The following is a 14,586-nucleotide window of genomic DNA, read 5'->3' on the forward strand; positions in this document are numbered from 1 at the left end:
CGCCCCCTCTCTCTCTGACACACGCTGGCTTTAACGCCTTCCCAGCATTTATGTCATGAAGAGGTGACACTTTATCTCACAAAATGATTGAGAGGAAAAAGATACATTTTTGAAAAGATAGTGGGGAACTGAAGTCCTTGGTTGCCTAATGAGACACTTTTATAGCCTGGATAATCTCGAGTTTACAGATATCAAATGATTAACTGAAGGTAATGATATTCCCCCTAAATGGTTATATAATGTTTTTGGAAGAGAACTTTTCATTTGTTTCTGGGTAATATGGTGAAATCAGGTTTGTCCCTTAACATCTTAATGAGTCTTGTATTCAGCTGTAAAATGGTACAAAAAAAAATCTGCCATTGGGTTGAGATCCATTTCATCTCTTTCCATCCTTAAATCAAGTGACATTACCTTGAAATAAAGCTGATCACTGCACTGGTTTCAAGGTATTATCCTCTACTTAAAGAAAATTCATGCAACATGTAAATGCTCTGAAAACCAGTGACATTAGCTCGCCCACTGGCAGATGTTTGTTGATATTTGTCGGGAAAAATACGTTTTTCAGACAGGACACAAGATTAAATGTCAAAACGACAAGATCAAATGCAGTGTGGGGAAAACTGAAGCGTGGTTTCCAGCGTTGATAGTGAAATGCAGCTTCCCCCTCGCAGACGTTCGCCCCTGCATCAGTCAGATTTCTCAGAATGATAAAAAGGTGGTTTTCAGAGTAGGAAATGAACAGCAGCCGCCGCCGTAAACTGCAAACTGAAGTGTCTCTGGGAAGTCTGGCTCATAACCAGACACTTTGTCGGGGTCCGGTTCTGTTCCACAGATCAAATCAGCTGGTTAACAAGGGAAAGCGTCTGGTGAAACCTTCAGCCACGGTGGCCGATGAGGGAAAAAGCTGTTTTCTGTCTTTGTGTGAAGACTTTCAGACAAAACATCCTCTTAGAATAAATATTTAGATTGTTTATTTTATTCAATATCAGCTGAGAATATACAAAAAGTTAGGAGTATGTGATTAATTATCTATATACAAAATGAACATCAATCCTTCTGTTTCCTCTCTGTGACGTAATGACAGAAGTACAGCTGACAGTACTGGGAAGTACAGTTATTTTTAAAAGTTGACATTTTATTAAAAAAAGGTGCTGCTTGGAGGATTTTCAGTGTGTCATTTCTGGCATTTCCCATGTTTAGTCATGTTGTGTGAGGTGTGAATGTTTACCAGTAAGCATTCAACTGTTAGATTTCTGAATGGAGCTTGATATAATGTTCTTTCCTTTACAAAGAGGGGCTACGAAGAGCATTTAAAGCTGAACTAGGTGAGATGTTTATGTCAAAATCCTCAGTGTAAACAGGAAGTGATGCGTCTCATCTCCACTAACTGAGCCACTGTAGATTTTCCTGGTTTGTCCAAATTAAATTCTGCTGTCAGTTTGCTCTCTGATGGGAAATCTTCTCCTCAGAGGAAGAGACTGATCCAAACTGAAGAGGGAAATCCAGAAGAGTCTCTGAACAGCAGCGACTGAGCGCTCCATCCCCCCCCCCCCCCTCCTCCTCACACACACTCACCGCACAGGATTTCTGGGTAATGAAGTCCTTAAAACTTTCAAAAATGCAAACAGTTAGCTCTCGCTGCCACTTGGGGCCGCCAGAGTGCAAAGTTGCAGAGTGCAGCTTAACCAACAGAAGTCCTGGCTGCCGGCGGCTGTTAGCCAAACCTACAGCACACTGCTTCGCCTCGCTGCCACGCCGAACGACGTCTTCCTCTCGATCTTGGCGACGCTCAGACGGCCCTCGCTGGTCCTCCTCTCCTCGCCGGCCGCCTGAGTGGCGCCCTGCGTGGCGGCCTGCGTGGCGGCCTGGGTGGCGCTGAACACCCTCCGCAGGCTCAGCTGGGCCCGGAACGCCTTGCAGAAGATGAAGTAGATGAGCGGGTCCAGGCAGACGTTGAGAGCCGACGCCATGACGGTCAGCTCCTTCAGGTAGAAGAAGGCCTGGCGCCACGCGCAGCGCCCCCTCAGGAAGGTGTAGGGAAGTCGCACCAGGTGGTACGGGACGAAACAGACGCAGAAGACGGTGACCAGCACCAGCATGTTCCTGCGGGACTTGGCCAGCTTCTTGGAGCCCGGGGAGGACGCTCGCCCCGGCTGCTTCCGCTGCGCCAGCGTCAGCCTGCGGGAGATGCTGGAGTAGAAGAAGACCAGGGAGACGAGGACAGAGAAGAAGACGGTGGCGGAGCAGCTGTGGATGATCTTGTACAGCAGGCTGAGCTCGGCGCTGTGCAGGGCGTCGCAGCTCACCGTGCCGGGGACAGAGGTCAGAGGTCGCTGGGTGACGAGCGACAGGGTGACGTAGACGCCCGTGGAGGCCAGGAGGGACACCCAGGTTACCGTGGAGATGATGTAGGCGGCCCGCACCCGCTGCAGGATGTGAGTTCCTAAAGGATGGACAATCTTCAGATACCTGGAGAGAGGAGAGGAGAGGAGGGGAGAGAGGAGAGGAGGGGAGAGAGGAGAGGACAGAAGAGGACAGGAGAGGAGAGAGGAGAGGAGGGGAAGAGAGGAGAGGAGGGGCGAGAGCAGAGGAGGAGAGAAGGGGAGGAAGAGAGGAGAGGAGGGGAGAGAGGAGAGGACAGAAGAGGAGAGGAGAGTCAGGTGTGCATTAAATTTGTCAGCAGATATCTTCAGTGGTCTTATCAATAGTCAATAGTCTGTTGTCATTTCTGGGCTTCAGATTCTATTCTGATCCAAGGTGAACATGAATGAGATTTTTGGGTGAAATTATGTAAGCAGAATAATAGCAGACGATTCCAAACATGGTTGTGTTTAGGCACTTAAGGGTGAGTTATGGAAATGGCAAGTGAATTGTGGGCCAAAAGTGGCCCAAGTGGTTTCATGCTGTGTTCTGGCAGCCAGATTCAGATGGGTTCATTGCCATCATTCCACGGTGGTGTGTGGGCCGAATGAAGAGGTAAGTGTGGGCCAACACTGGGCCAACACTCACATATTTTAACATGTTACTGAATTAATAATATTTTGCTAACAACCATGGTGTGGATGTTGCATTATCCTTGCTTCATGCCATGAAATGCTGAATGCTAAGCTAAGCATGGTTAGATTTTTGAGTGTTCATTTATTTCATTTAGGGCTGCAACTAATGATTATTTTCATTGTCGATTAATCTGTCGATTATTTTCTCGATTAATCGATTAGTTGTTTGGTCTATAAAATGTCAGAAAATGGTGAAAAATGTGGATCAGTGTTTCCCAAAGCCCAAGATGACGTCCTCAAATGTCTTGTTTTGTCCACAACCCAAAGATATTCAGTTTACTGTCATAGAGGAGGAAAGAAACCAGAAAATATTCACATTTAAGAAGCTGGAATCAGAGAATTTTGACTTATTTTTCTTAAAAAAATTACTCAAACCGATTAATCGATTATCAAAATAGTTGGTGATTAATTTAATAGTTGACACCTAATCGATTAATCGTTGCAGCTCGCAGCTTCAAAATTTCAAAAACCTCCTTTGCAGCCGCTGCCATAATGTATAGCACACTGCCTGAAAGCACATACTGTAGTGAAAGAATGATGACCGTATGATGAATGTTATGTAGAGTATGTGTATAATCTACTGTCTATATGTAGAGTGGTATGTATAGACTCCTGTGTATTGAGTCTCTTGCAATGTCTCGTTCTGTGTGTGTGCTTTTCGATTCTGAGTGAAAAGCCATATTCGGCCCTGCAGTACAAACTGCACTCTCGCTGAAACTCACATTGAATTTTTAGACCCCATGTGTGAGAAATATATTTATATACAGTAAATAATAATATAATATATATATATATAAAACAGACACGTAAAGAGGAAGCGGAGACCACTGACAGGCTCTGAAACCTGATGTGTCCTGAGACAGTGAAACTACACTCACACTGCTGTTAAATGAATCCAATCTCACACCTACAACTCTGAACTCTCCCAGCTGTCTGCAGGCTGATAATGGAACAAGACGTGTGGTCAGCTGTAGTTAAAGTTCTCACTGTCTCTCTGTGTGTAAACATGTCAGTCAGTCAGTCATATTGGATAGTGTTGTTTTTGCCCTGTCATGACGCTCAACATGTAGAGCAAGGCACTGACCTGCCAGGGTTTGGGGTTCGACTCTGACTGACGCCACCGATACTGAAAACGTATGTATTCACGGTGCTGTAAAGCACTTTAAATGAAAGCAGATTCGAGTTTAATTCTACAAACATTTCTTGGAGGCAGAAATAATCCCATTGGTTGAGTTAAACCTCAGTGGGTGGAGCCAAATAATTTTTAACTAATGTTTTTCTTATTTAACCATGACCAAGCTCTTTCCCTAACCCCTATCAAGTTGTTTTAGTTGTCTAAACGTAACCATTAACCAACATTTGGGATGTAATTCAGTTCGTGGCGGAGAAACGTTATTTTCCCATAATACGTGTCCACAGCACGTAAATCACCATTTTAGAGTTTGTGTTTATTTCACTGTTTGTGTGAGATTATGTTGTTTTTTCTGGCTAAGTAACATTAGACTGAAGCTCAGTGAAAAAGACAAGAGGTAAGAGAGGAGGAAGCTAATATTATGAAGCCTAGCGCTTTGCTGCTAACTGAAAAAATACAATCTACCTAGGGTGACCACATTTTCAAACCCTCAAACCGGGAGCCTTAAGTGTACCGCACGTTCATGCACGCGCACATGTATGTGCTTATGCACACACTGATGAAAACGCCTATGGTGCGTGCATAAGTGCATACATGTGCGCGTGCATGAACGTGCGCTTCACTTAAGGGTCCCGGTTTGGGGGTTTGAAAATGTGGACACCCTACCTGGAAATGTCCCTGGATTTCCTTCAAAAGGGTTTTTAAACCACATGAAAACCACCTTTAGTAGTAAAGTTATTGTCAAATTAATCACATTTCAAATTATTGCCAACAGCCATGTATGACTCATCCTGTCTGTCTTACTGGGCAACAAGCCACAGCTTTGGCTTCTGTCCAAAAAAATTTGTCACATTAATGCCAACATGCAGAGTGAGCTTTTAGACTTTTGCAGTTCCTGGTTCCAGGTTCTTTGGAATGTTTTTTGGCTCCGCCCGTTCAGGTTTAACTCAACCAATGAGATTATTTCTGCCTTCAGAGCAGCTCTACTTCCAAGAAATGTTTATATAGCTAAAAGTCCAATCTGCTAAATGAAGGTGTCCACAAACTGTAGGTCTCTATTAGCACAACACACGCTTCTGCTTTTTAAGAAAACATGACCATAAGAATCTCACATCCTTATCGACAAGAAATCCTCTGAATGGTTTTGTGCAGCAGCTCAGCCACAGACATGACCAACTGGATGAGAAGACACATTCACAGCTCGTCTATATATAGATTTCTAAGTACAGTTTGTTTCCGTTTTGAGCAGTAGCAGTAGTTTCTGAAATCATCCAGGTTGTCATAGTTTCACTCCTTCATGGTATGGTAGCAAAAAAACCTCCCAAAAAACTGAGATAATGATTGCTGAACTTCTGCTGACATTCCACAGCAGGTTTCACTGGATGTTGAGTGGAGATATGCAAGGATTAAAGATGCAGCTCAGCACTACTTTCACCGATATTCATTTGACTTTCTGAGGGTACTAACACTCCTGACTCAAACTCTGAAGCGTTTATCCCTTTAGTTAATTTGGTTTAGGGAGGAGAATACGCCTGAATCAGACAAAACAACTGAGCTCTTGGTTAGTTTACAGTGGCATCCCAATTCCAGCCAATCGCAAGAGGTTTACCAATTACACTGCGTTTTATTGTCTGAAAACGATCTCCTAATCTGGTGGCTGCGTCATGTTGACTGTAACTAGTCAGTCAAAATGAGCGGCAAAGGAGAAACATGGAGCTAAGAAGACGAAGACGTCTTCTTCATATGTGAGGCGAACAGCACATTCAAATATTCAAAATATACAGCAACGAAATGAGGAAGTGGGTCCATTCAACTGTTGAGCAATGTCATGGGAAAGTGAAAAAACTACATCACCGATACTCCAGTCTGCCATGCCTGGCAGATAAAATCCTGTCAGATCATACATTTCCAACCACATGGGTTTTGTTTACAAACTCAGAACCAAAAACAGAAACGATGTCTGAACCTCTTCTTTGTTCAGACTGAGGAAACAAAACTCTAGGTGAGAAAGCGCCATTAATCCACGCTCACGTCCCACTGGATTTACGGTAAATACGAGGATGCCTCCTAGAGATTACAACTAGGATTTGTGGGAATTTTTTTGTCAGCTCTGATTTCTCCCACTTGGAGTCCTAAATTGCAGAAGTGTGTTGACACAGGCGGAAAACATGGCAGCGAATCCACTGATATCGGCAGTCCAAGGTAATGAAAATCCAAATTATCGGTAATATTCACACTCATGCAATCAACTCTGCTTAGGAGCAGTGAGCAACATCTGCTGCAGGTCGTTTTAAACAAACTGGTCAATTTTAAACTAACATGCTGACGACAACAACTGAATGCCGCAGCACTATAACTATCAAAGAATATCCAAGTCTTTTTGTCCTTGTGGTTCATTTTCGGCTTTATTGTATAAATTTATTTCCGTTCACGTACGACTCTTCGCTCTGTTCAGCCATGTTGGAAAGAGCGATTAGGTCACACATCCGTTACCACTTGAATGCAAAGGAATAATATGAATTCTTAGATTGAGTGGTATTCCCATTTAAACTCATAAACAAACTTTTTTGTGATTCTCCATAGATCATGGAGGAGATTTTCATTATTTGGAGTGCAGGGTTAGCTGAACTGTATCTATTAGGGATGAAGTGTCCGAACAGGTCAGGTCACACAGGATCAAACCTGAGACCGGCCGGTTACAGGACGGTCTGATCCTACCTGTTAGCGGCGATGTATCCCATGAACAGGATGCTGGCGTACATGTTGAGGTAGAAGGCCGAGGCGCCGAAGTGGCAGTAGACCTGCCGGACCGGGACGGAGCTGCTGGCGTAGTTGGCGATGCGAAGGGGGAGACAGAGGCTGAGCAGGAAGTCGGCGGCCGCCAGGTTCTTCAGGTAGACCGTCACGCTGCTGGACACCTGCTGCGGGGCGCGGCAGAAGTAAACCTTCAGCGTGAAGCCGTTCAGGACCAGACCCACCTGGGGAGGCAGCAGGGCAACACTTACAGTCAGTCTCCTTTATTCACCAAGTTCAAGTCTTTATCGTCCCACCAGGAGAAACATACAAGAGTGATTATAAATACATCACTAACATTATCACGCCAAAAAACAAAGAATTAAAATACATCACATAAAACACTAAAACACAATGGGTCACGACCAGATGGATAGAGCGCTGTGCATAGAGAAGACTTGAGACTTGACTTGGGTTCTGGTGACTTGGGACTTGACTCTGACTTGTACTCTGATGACTTGAAAAGGTTTCTAAAGTCTTGACTTGAGATCTTGTGTTTGTGTAAATGACTTAGATTGAAAGTGATGAGATTTGTTCCAGCAGACGACTGAATTTCAATTCTGTTTTCTGAATTTGTATGGAATGATTGAATTTATTGAAGTTGAAACTGATTATAGAAATCAAACTCATGATGCTCTTACCAAGTTTTTATCCTATTAAAACCATATTGCATTGAAAAGTCCTAGATATTTAGTTTTCTTTAAGATATTAAATTGATACTGGACTCTTGATTTGTTCTGACTTTACTTGCTGTTCTACATTTAGACTTGAGACTTCACATTAATGACTTGGACTTGAATCTACATTTAGATTTGGGACTTGACTTGAGACTTGTGCCTCAAGACTGGAGACTGACTTGGGACTTGAGCAGAGTTGACTTGGTCACAGCTCTGGCAGAACATCATGAACCTTCATCCTCCTCTTCATAGTGACGCTCACAGCTGAGTTTTGAGTTTGAGGAGTAAAAAGCTGATCAGATCTCAGACTGAAGTGAGTCTGATGTGAAGGTTTGGAGGCGTTGAAACGCACCAGGAACACCAGGCTGCAGACCAGCATGAAGAAGAGGTGAGCCGAGGTGTCGACCCGACCGCAGGGAGCCGAACCGTCGCCGTCCGACCGGTTGACGCCTGACGACTGGTTGAAGGACGAGGCCACGCCCTCTCCCACCAGACCGCTCATGTTTCTGGGTAATCTGACAGAGGTGAAGCAAGTCAGTTAAACACCTTGAAGTCTTCAAAGTCTGGACTGTAGCCTGAATATAACTTACACTACAATGCACTGTTAACTTCCTTGATAAAGACGCATTTCACTTAAATTCAGTTCAGTTGAAGTGAGACTGCCTTTCTTTTTTCACTCCAAAAACAAGGTACAACATTGAGTTGTTTTTTTTAACTTTATTTCTTTTTTTTTTCAGTGACCCATAGGTGTAACATTTCACCTTTTATTTCTGACATCGCAGAGATTCTGTTTTCAACCTGTTTTTCTGTTTTAAAGCAGAAATAAAGATAAAATGTCCAACCTGAGTGTTGCTGAAGTGGCGAGGAGCGTCGCTCATTCCTCATCAGAATCACTTCCTTACTGATTCCCCTCTGCAACAGACAGGTTGTATGATTACACAGCAGTACTTGTAAAGAAATATCTACAACTTAATCAGCAGGCATTGCATTCTCAACACAGTCCAGCATACATTTTATTCCCTCTAAACATCCAAAACATCCAGTTTAGATCATCTTGAATCTGATCAGTGAACTGAGGCAGTTAGGATGTGTTTCTTCACAGCAACACTGTCATGATGCTAAATTTCCCGCTGTCCCCCTCTATGAAATTACATAAAAATCTGCTCTGAAACATATTTAACGATACACAATTATTTTTCTCATTTCTAGATGTTTAATATAGTTACAGGAGAGAGACTTTCATCAGGATTGCATTTTCTCTTATCTTATTTTTTTTAAATTCACAACTCAAACCTCGTGAAACAAATCCAAAAAATAATAATCACTATAAAATTGTCAGTTAATTTAACTCTGAAAGTGTTCAAATCAACACTGTCAGTGTTTATGAGTCCAATCAACTCTTAGTAACACTTGAACATTTGAAAACTTAAGAGTCAAGTTTTGCAGAACCCTACGTTAAAAGGTAGAGACGGGAGATGAAGCTATGCTACAAATAAATAAATAAAATGTTCATTATCATCATATTATTATCAGGCTGAAACCAGTTAGCAGTAGGATCAGTGATCATCAGTCACCTGCACTCACCTGTCTGTCTGTCTGCCAGTCGGCTGCAGAAAGCTTCTCTATACGCTCTGCAACTTCCTTCTATATAATCTTCACATAAGGAAGAACTTCAGTGTGTGTGTGTGTGTGTGTGAGATAGAGAGAGAGAGAGAGAGAGAGAGAGAGTGAGCTGCAGAAACACTGATGTGGTTGTAATCGGGTCACAGCGGTGATAATTTGCAAGTCAAAGCAGAAACTTGTTGCAGCGTGTTATTTTCCTGATGCGTCATGGTAATCAGCGTTGATCCTGCAGCAGCAGACTGGCAGCACTGAAGTGAAGATTAAATATGAGCACTTTAGTTTTATGATGATTATTGTTATTTTATTGAATGCATGACTCCGCTTACAGAGCCACTTCTGTTCCTCTGAGGGAGAACACTGTCAAAATATGCATAATTCTCTTTTGTTGTTGTTGTTGTTGTAAAAACAGAAAAAAACCTACACTTTTTGTTGTGACAATTCTTAGCAAATATCCATAACTTCCTGCACAGATTTTTTTTAAAGCACACTGTTCATTAACTATAAACACATTATAACATTCTTTGAAGCAAATCCAATCAGTTCATTTGATGTTTTAATGGTCAAATTAAATCCACGTATGAATAACTTTATTAGCAAAGTTTATCAGCATGTCATTAATCTGGATCTAATTTGTGTGACTGGACCTTCTCAAATTTGAACTGAATACTCTTATGAGTTAAAATGATGAATTGAAAAGGATTTTCATGTGTGTTGATGGGAAAAACCCAGGGAGGAAGTTTCTACAACAACATTCTTGTTTATGAGGAAGTTCAGGAAGAGGGATTCTCCCCGAGCAAGGCAGGAGTAGTCAGTAGCAGTAGTCAGTAGTCAGTAGCAGTAGCAGTAGTCAGTAGCAGTAGTCAGTAGCAGTAGCAGTAGTCAGTAGTCAGTAGCAGTAGTCAGGAGCAGTAGTCAGTAGCAGTAGTCAGTAGTCAGTAGTCAGGAGCAGTAGTCAGTAGCAGTAGTCAGGAGCAGTAGTCAGTAGCAGTAGTCAGTAGTCAGTAGTCAGGAGCAGTAGTCAGTAGCAGTAGTAAGGAGCAGTAGTCAGTAGCAGTAGTCAGTAGTCAGTAGCAGTAGTCAGTAGCAGTAGCAGTAGTCAGTAGTCAGTAGCAGTAGTCAGGAGCAGTAGTCAGTAGCAGTAGCAGTAGTCAGTAGTCAGTAGTCAGTAGCAGTAGTCAGTAGCAGTAGCAGTAGTCAGTAGTCAGTAGTCAGTAGTCAGGAGCAGTAGTCAGGAGCAGTAGTCAGTAGTCAGTATCAGTAGTCAGTAGCAGTAGTCAGCAGTAGTCAGTAGTCAGTAGCAGTAGTCAGTAGTCAGTAGTCAGGAGCAGTAGTCAGTAGTCAGTAGCAGTAGTCAGTAGTCAGTAGTCAGGAGCAGTAGTCAGTAGCAGTAGTCAGGAGCAGTAGTCAGTAGCAGTAGTCAGTAGTCAGTAGCAGTAGTCAGGAGCAGTAGTCAGTAGTCAGTAGCAGTAGTCAGGAGCAGTAGTCAGTAGCAGTAGTCAGTAGTCAGTATCAGTAGTTCAGGAGCAGTAGTCAGTAGTCAGAGCAGTAGTCAGTAGTCAGTAGTCAGTAGCAGTAGTCAGTAGTCAGGAGCAGTAGTCAGTAGTCAGGAGCAGTAGTCAGGAGCAGTAGTCAGGAGCAGTAGTCAGTAGTCAGTAGTCAGGAGCAGTAGTCAGTAGCAGTAGTCAGGAGCAGTAGTCAGTAGTCAGTAGTCAGTAGCAGTAGTCAGGAGCAGTAGTCGTAGTCAGGCAGAGTAGTCAGGAGCAGTAGTCAGTAGCAGTAGTCAGGAGCAGTAGTCAGGAGTCAGTAGCAGTAGTCAGTAGTCAGTAGTCAGGAGCAGTAGTCAGTAGTCAGTAGCAGTAGTCAGTAGTCAGTAGTCAGGAGCAGTAGTCAGTAGCAGTAGTCAGGAGCAGTAGTCAGTAGTCAGTAGCAGTATTCAGGAGCAGTAGTCAGTAGTCAGTAGCAGTAGTCAGGAGCAGTAGTCAGTATCAGTAGTCAGTAGTCAGTAGCAGTAGTCAGGAGCAGTAGTCAGTAGTCAGGAGCAGTAGTCAGGAGCAGTAGTCAGTAGCAGTAGTCAGGAGCAGTAGTCAGTAGCAGTAGTCAGGAGCAGTAGCAGTAGTCCAGTAGTCAGTAGCAGTAGTCAGTAGTCAGTAGCAGTAGTCAGTAGTCAGGAGCAGTAGTCAGGAGCAGTAGTCAGTAGCAGTAGTCAGTAGTCAGTAGTCAGGAGCAGTAGTCAGTAGCAGTAGTCAGGAGCAGTAGTCAGTAGCAGTAGTCAGTAGTCAGTAGCAGTAGTCAGTAGCAGTAGCAGTAGTCAGTAGTCAGTAGCAGTAGTCAGTAGTCAGGAGCAGTAGTCAGTAGCAGTAGCAGTAGCAGTAGTCAGTAGTCAGTAGCATTAGTCAGTAGCAGTAGCAGTAGTCAGTAGTCAGTAGCAGTAGTCAGTAGTCAGTAGTCAGGAGCAGTAGTCAGTAGCAGTAGTCAGTAGCAGTAGTCAGTAGTCAGTAGCAGTAGTCAGTAGCAGTAGTCAGTAGTCAGGAGCAGTAGTCAGTAGTCAGGAGCAGTAGTCAGTAGTCAGGAGCAGTAGTCAGTAGTCAGGAGCAGTAGTCAGGAGCAGTAGTCAGTAGCAGTAGTCAGTAGTCAGTAGTCAGGAGCAGTAGTCAGTAGCAGTAGTCAGGAGCAGTAGTCAGTAGCAGTAGTCAGTAGTCAGTAGCAGTAGTCAGGAGCAGTAGTCAGTAGTCAGTAGCAGTAGTCAGGAGCAGTAGTCAGTAGCAGTAGTCAGTAGTCAGTAGCAGTAGTCAGGAGCAGTAGTCAGTAGCAGTAGTCAGTAGTCAGTAGTCAGTAGTCAGTAGCAGTAGTCAGGAGCAGTAGTCAGGAGTCAGTAGCAGTAGTCAGTAGTCAGGAGCAGTAGTCAGTAGTCAGGAGCAGTAGTCAGGAGCAGTAGTCAGTAGCAGTAGTCAGTAGTCAGTAGTCAGGAGCAGTAGTCAGTAGCAGTAGTCAGTAGTCAGGAGCAGTAGTCAGGAGCAGTAGTCAGTAGCAGTAGTCAGGAGCAGTAGTCAGTAGCAGTAGTCAGTAGCAGTAGTCAGGAGCAGTAGTCAGTAGCAGTAGTCAGGAGCAGTAGTCAGTAGTCAGTAGTCAGGAGCAGTAGTCAGTAGCAGTAGTCAGTAGTCAGTAGTCAGGAGCAGTAGTCAGTAGTCAGTAGCAGTAGTCAGTAGTCAGTAGTCAGTAGCAGTAGTTTGTCGTGTCTGTCTGTCTGTCTCTCTCTCCAATTTTTCAATTCAAGGTGCTTTATTGGCATGAAACACAAAAGTACATATTTCCAAAGCGAAGACAATCAAACTTACATATACAATTGATATATCAACAAATATACAACAATTAATTAACAGTCAATTTGACAGTGTCAGTGGGTCTCCTGTCTGAGACAGTGACAGGCTGAGACATATTTGGCTGCAGTAGTGGCACACTCCTTTTTCTCCTCCTAGAAGGTATTGGAGTTTTTCATTTGTTGGGAGGTTTTCAAAATATGTGCATATTGTTTTGAATTTGGGGAGGTAGAGATCTCTGATTCCTGCATAGTTTGCACAGTGCAAGAGGAAGTGCAGCTCTGTCTCCACCTCTGCCTGTGAGCAGAGTGAACACAGCCACTCCTCTCTGGGTTGCCATGTCTGCCGGTGTCGGACTGTTGCTACAGCCAGGCTGTGTTCTCTCTCTGGAGGTGAAGTCTAACCAGTTCTGGTCCTCAGTGTGTGAAGCTGACTTTGACTGTGGGGCTCCTTCAGTCCTCCAGGGGGCGCTCTATGGAGAAGTGGAGGCTCCAATGTGGACCAAAGAGTTCCAGTGTGAAGGCAGTGAGTCCGTTCTCCTGGACTGTGGAAGCTCAGGCTCAGCTAGAAACACCTGCTCACCTGTAGAGAGTTCATGAGAGAATCAGCAGGCTTTACTTCATTCCTGAAAACTGACTTTCTGCAGATATGTGGCTTTTATCCAACAACATCAATATAATCTTTAGAGTGGATCAGATTACCATATTCTCTAAGAACTGAATCAAACAGAGATGTTAAAGTCCCACTGAATATTTGAGCGATTCACAGTTACAAGAGGGATTTAAATCAAATCCTTCGCATTTGATTGGACCGTTAAATGGTGGGCGGGGCTTAGAGTTTCGTGCGATACGGAGCTACAGAGAGAAACGGAGCTACAGAGGACTGCTGGCTCCACACACCAGGTTGAAGAATGATTGATGGGTGGATGTCATGATATTATTGGTTGAAATTGGTTGGTTCATGCTTACGTAAGCACACGGCATATTTTGTTTTACAGGAAGAAAACATGATTGGATTTTGATATAAGAATACAAAGAAATAGATTTTTTGTATTTTTTTTTGGCATATATTGTTAAATAGGTGCACAATATGACCGGGGATGTGATCTAAAAGGGTTAAAAATGCATTTTTCATTTCATCTCGACTTTAAAGTGACCTTCATTTAGTGGTCACTCCCCTCTGTTTCTACTGCAAGGTAATGAACATCTTTATTCATTAGAGGATTGGGTTAAATGAAGTAGTTAGACTGTATATTTTTAGCTAGAAGAGAGGTGTGATCCAGTAACAGAGATGGCTGCTGTCATGTCTCTCCAGGCCACCAGGGGGCAGACGCCAGGAAGAGAGGAGAACATCGAGCTGGATTATTATAACCTTGGTGGTTCCAGTGCTGAAGGTGGGCCGGGTGAAGAGGCAGGAGCCCAGGGAACAGAGTAGGATCTCCAAGGAGCTCATCTCACTTCCAGATGGATCGCTCAGCTTTCACACAACCGTCCATCACCTTAGTGAAGGATTTTACAGACAGAGCTGTTCCCTTTGAAGTCAGACTGACATCACAGCAGGAAAAACAGGATCATTGAAAAAGAAGTCAGGACATTTTGCTGTAATGGATGTTCCTAAACCTCCCAGTTTGTGTGTGAAAACAAAGAGCGCCCCCTGTCTGTCATGTGGTAATGCAGGTGTTGAATGTCTGTCCATCAGCATCACTAAAATGCAGCCAATCAGCTGTCAGCAGTGAAGGCTCACAGCAAATCAGATCACAGTTATGACTCCTTGACATGAATATTCATGACAACAGCATCTGTAATACAGTATAGGCTAACAGTACTACAATTATTTTACCTTGTAGTAAGCTTGACTATCATATGGGCCAATCTCCTCCAGGTTTGTCTCTGGGAGCGAACGAATCACGGCTAGTTATGCGGTTAGCAACATATACAATGTTTATTACCACAAAAGAAGAAATTACACCTCACAATAATGGAGATAAC

The 14,586-nt window shown here is 43.6% G+C and overlaps 1 protein-coding gene across 1 annotated transcript; it reads right to left on the reverse strand.

Moving 5' to 3' along the window:
- Window positions 1-1,592: 1,592 nt before the first annotated feature.
- Window positions 1,593-9,312, reverse strand: LOC139639026 (P2Y purinoceptor 14-like). The gene is made up of 5 exons (XM_071513063.1): window positions 9,243-9,312; window positions 8,501-8,570; window positions 8,011-8,173; window positions 6,907-7,166; window positions 1,593-2,469 (listed from the first exon to the last, which is right to left on the reverse strand). Exons 3-5 carry the CDS (start codon window positions 8,158-8,160, stop codon window positions 1,725-1,727), a joined length of 1,155 nt encoding a protein of 384 aa, XP_071369164.1. The 5' UTR covers window positions 8,161-8,173; window positions 8,501-8,570; window positions 9,243-9,312; the 3' UTR covers window positions 1,593-1,724.
- Between the last annotated feature and the right edge of the window lie 5,274 nt (window positions 9,313-14,586).

The sequence above is a fragment of the Centroberyx affinis genome, unplaced genomic scaffold (genome assembly GCF_046629955.1).
Source record: "Centroberyx affinis isolate AG114_WGS23_722 - 3 ecotype Tasmania unplaced genomic scaffold, CSIRO-AGI_Caff_v1 ptg006738l_1, whole genome shotgun sequence".
Taxonomy (NCBI): domain Eukaryota; kingdom Metazoa; phylum Chordata; class Actinopteri; order Beryciformes; family Berycidae; genus Centroberyx; species Centroberyx affinis.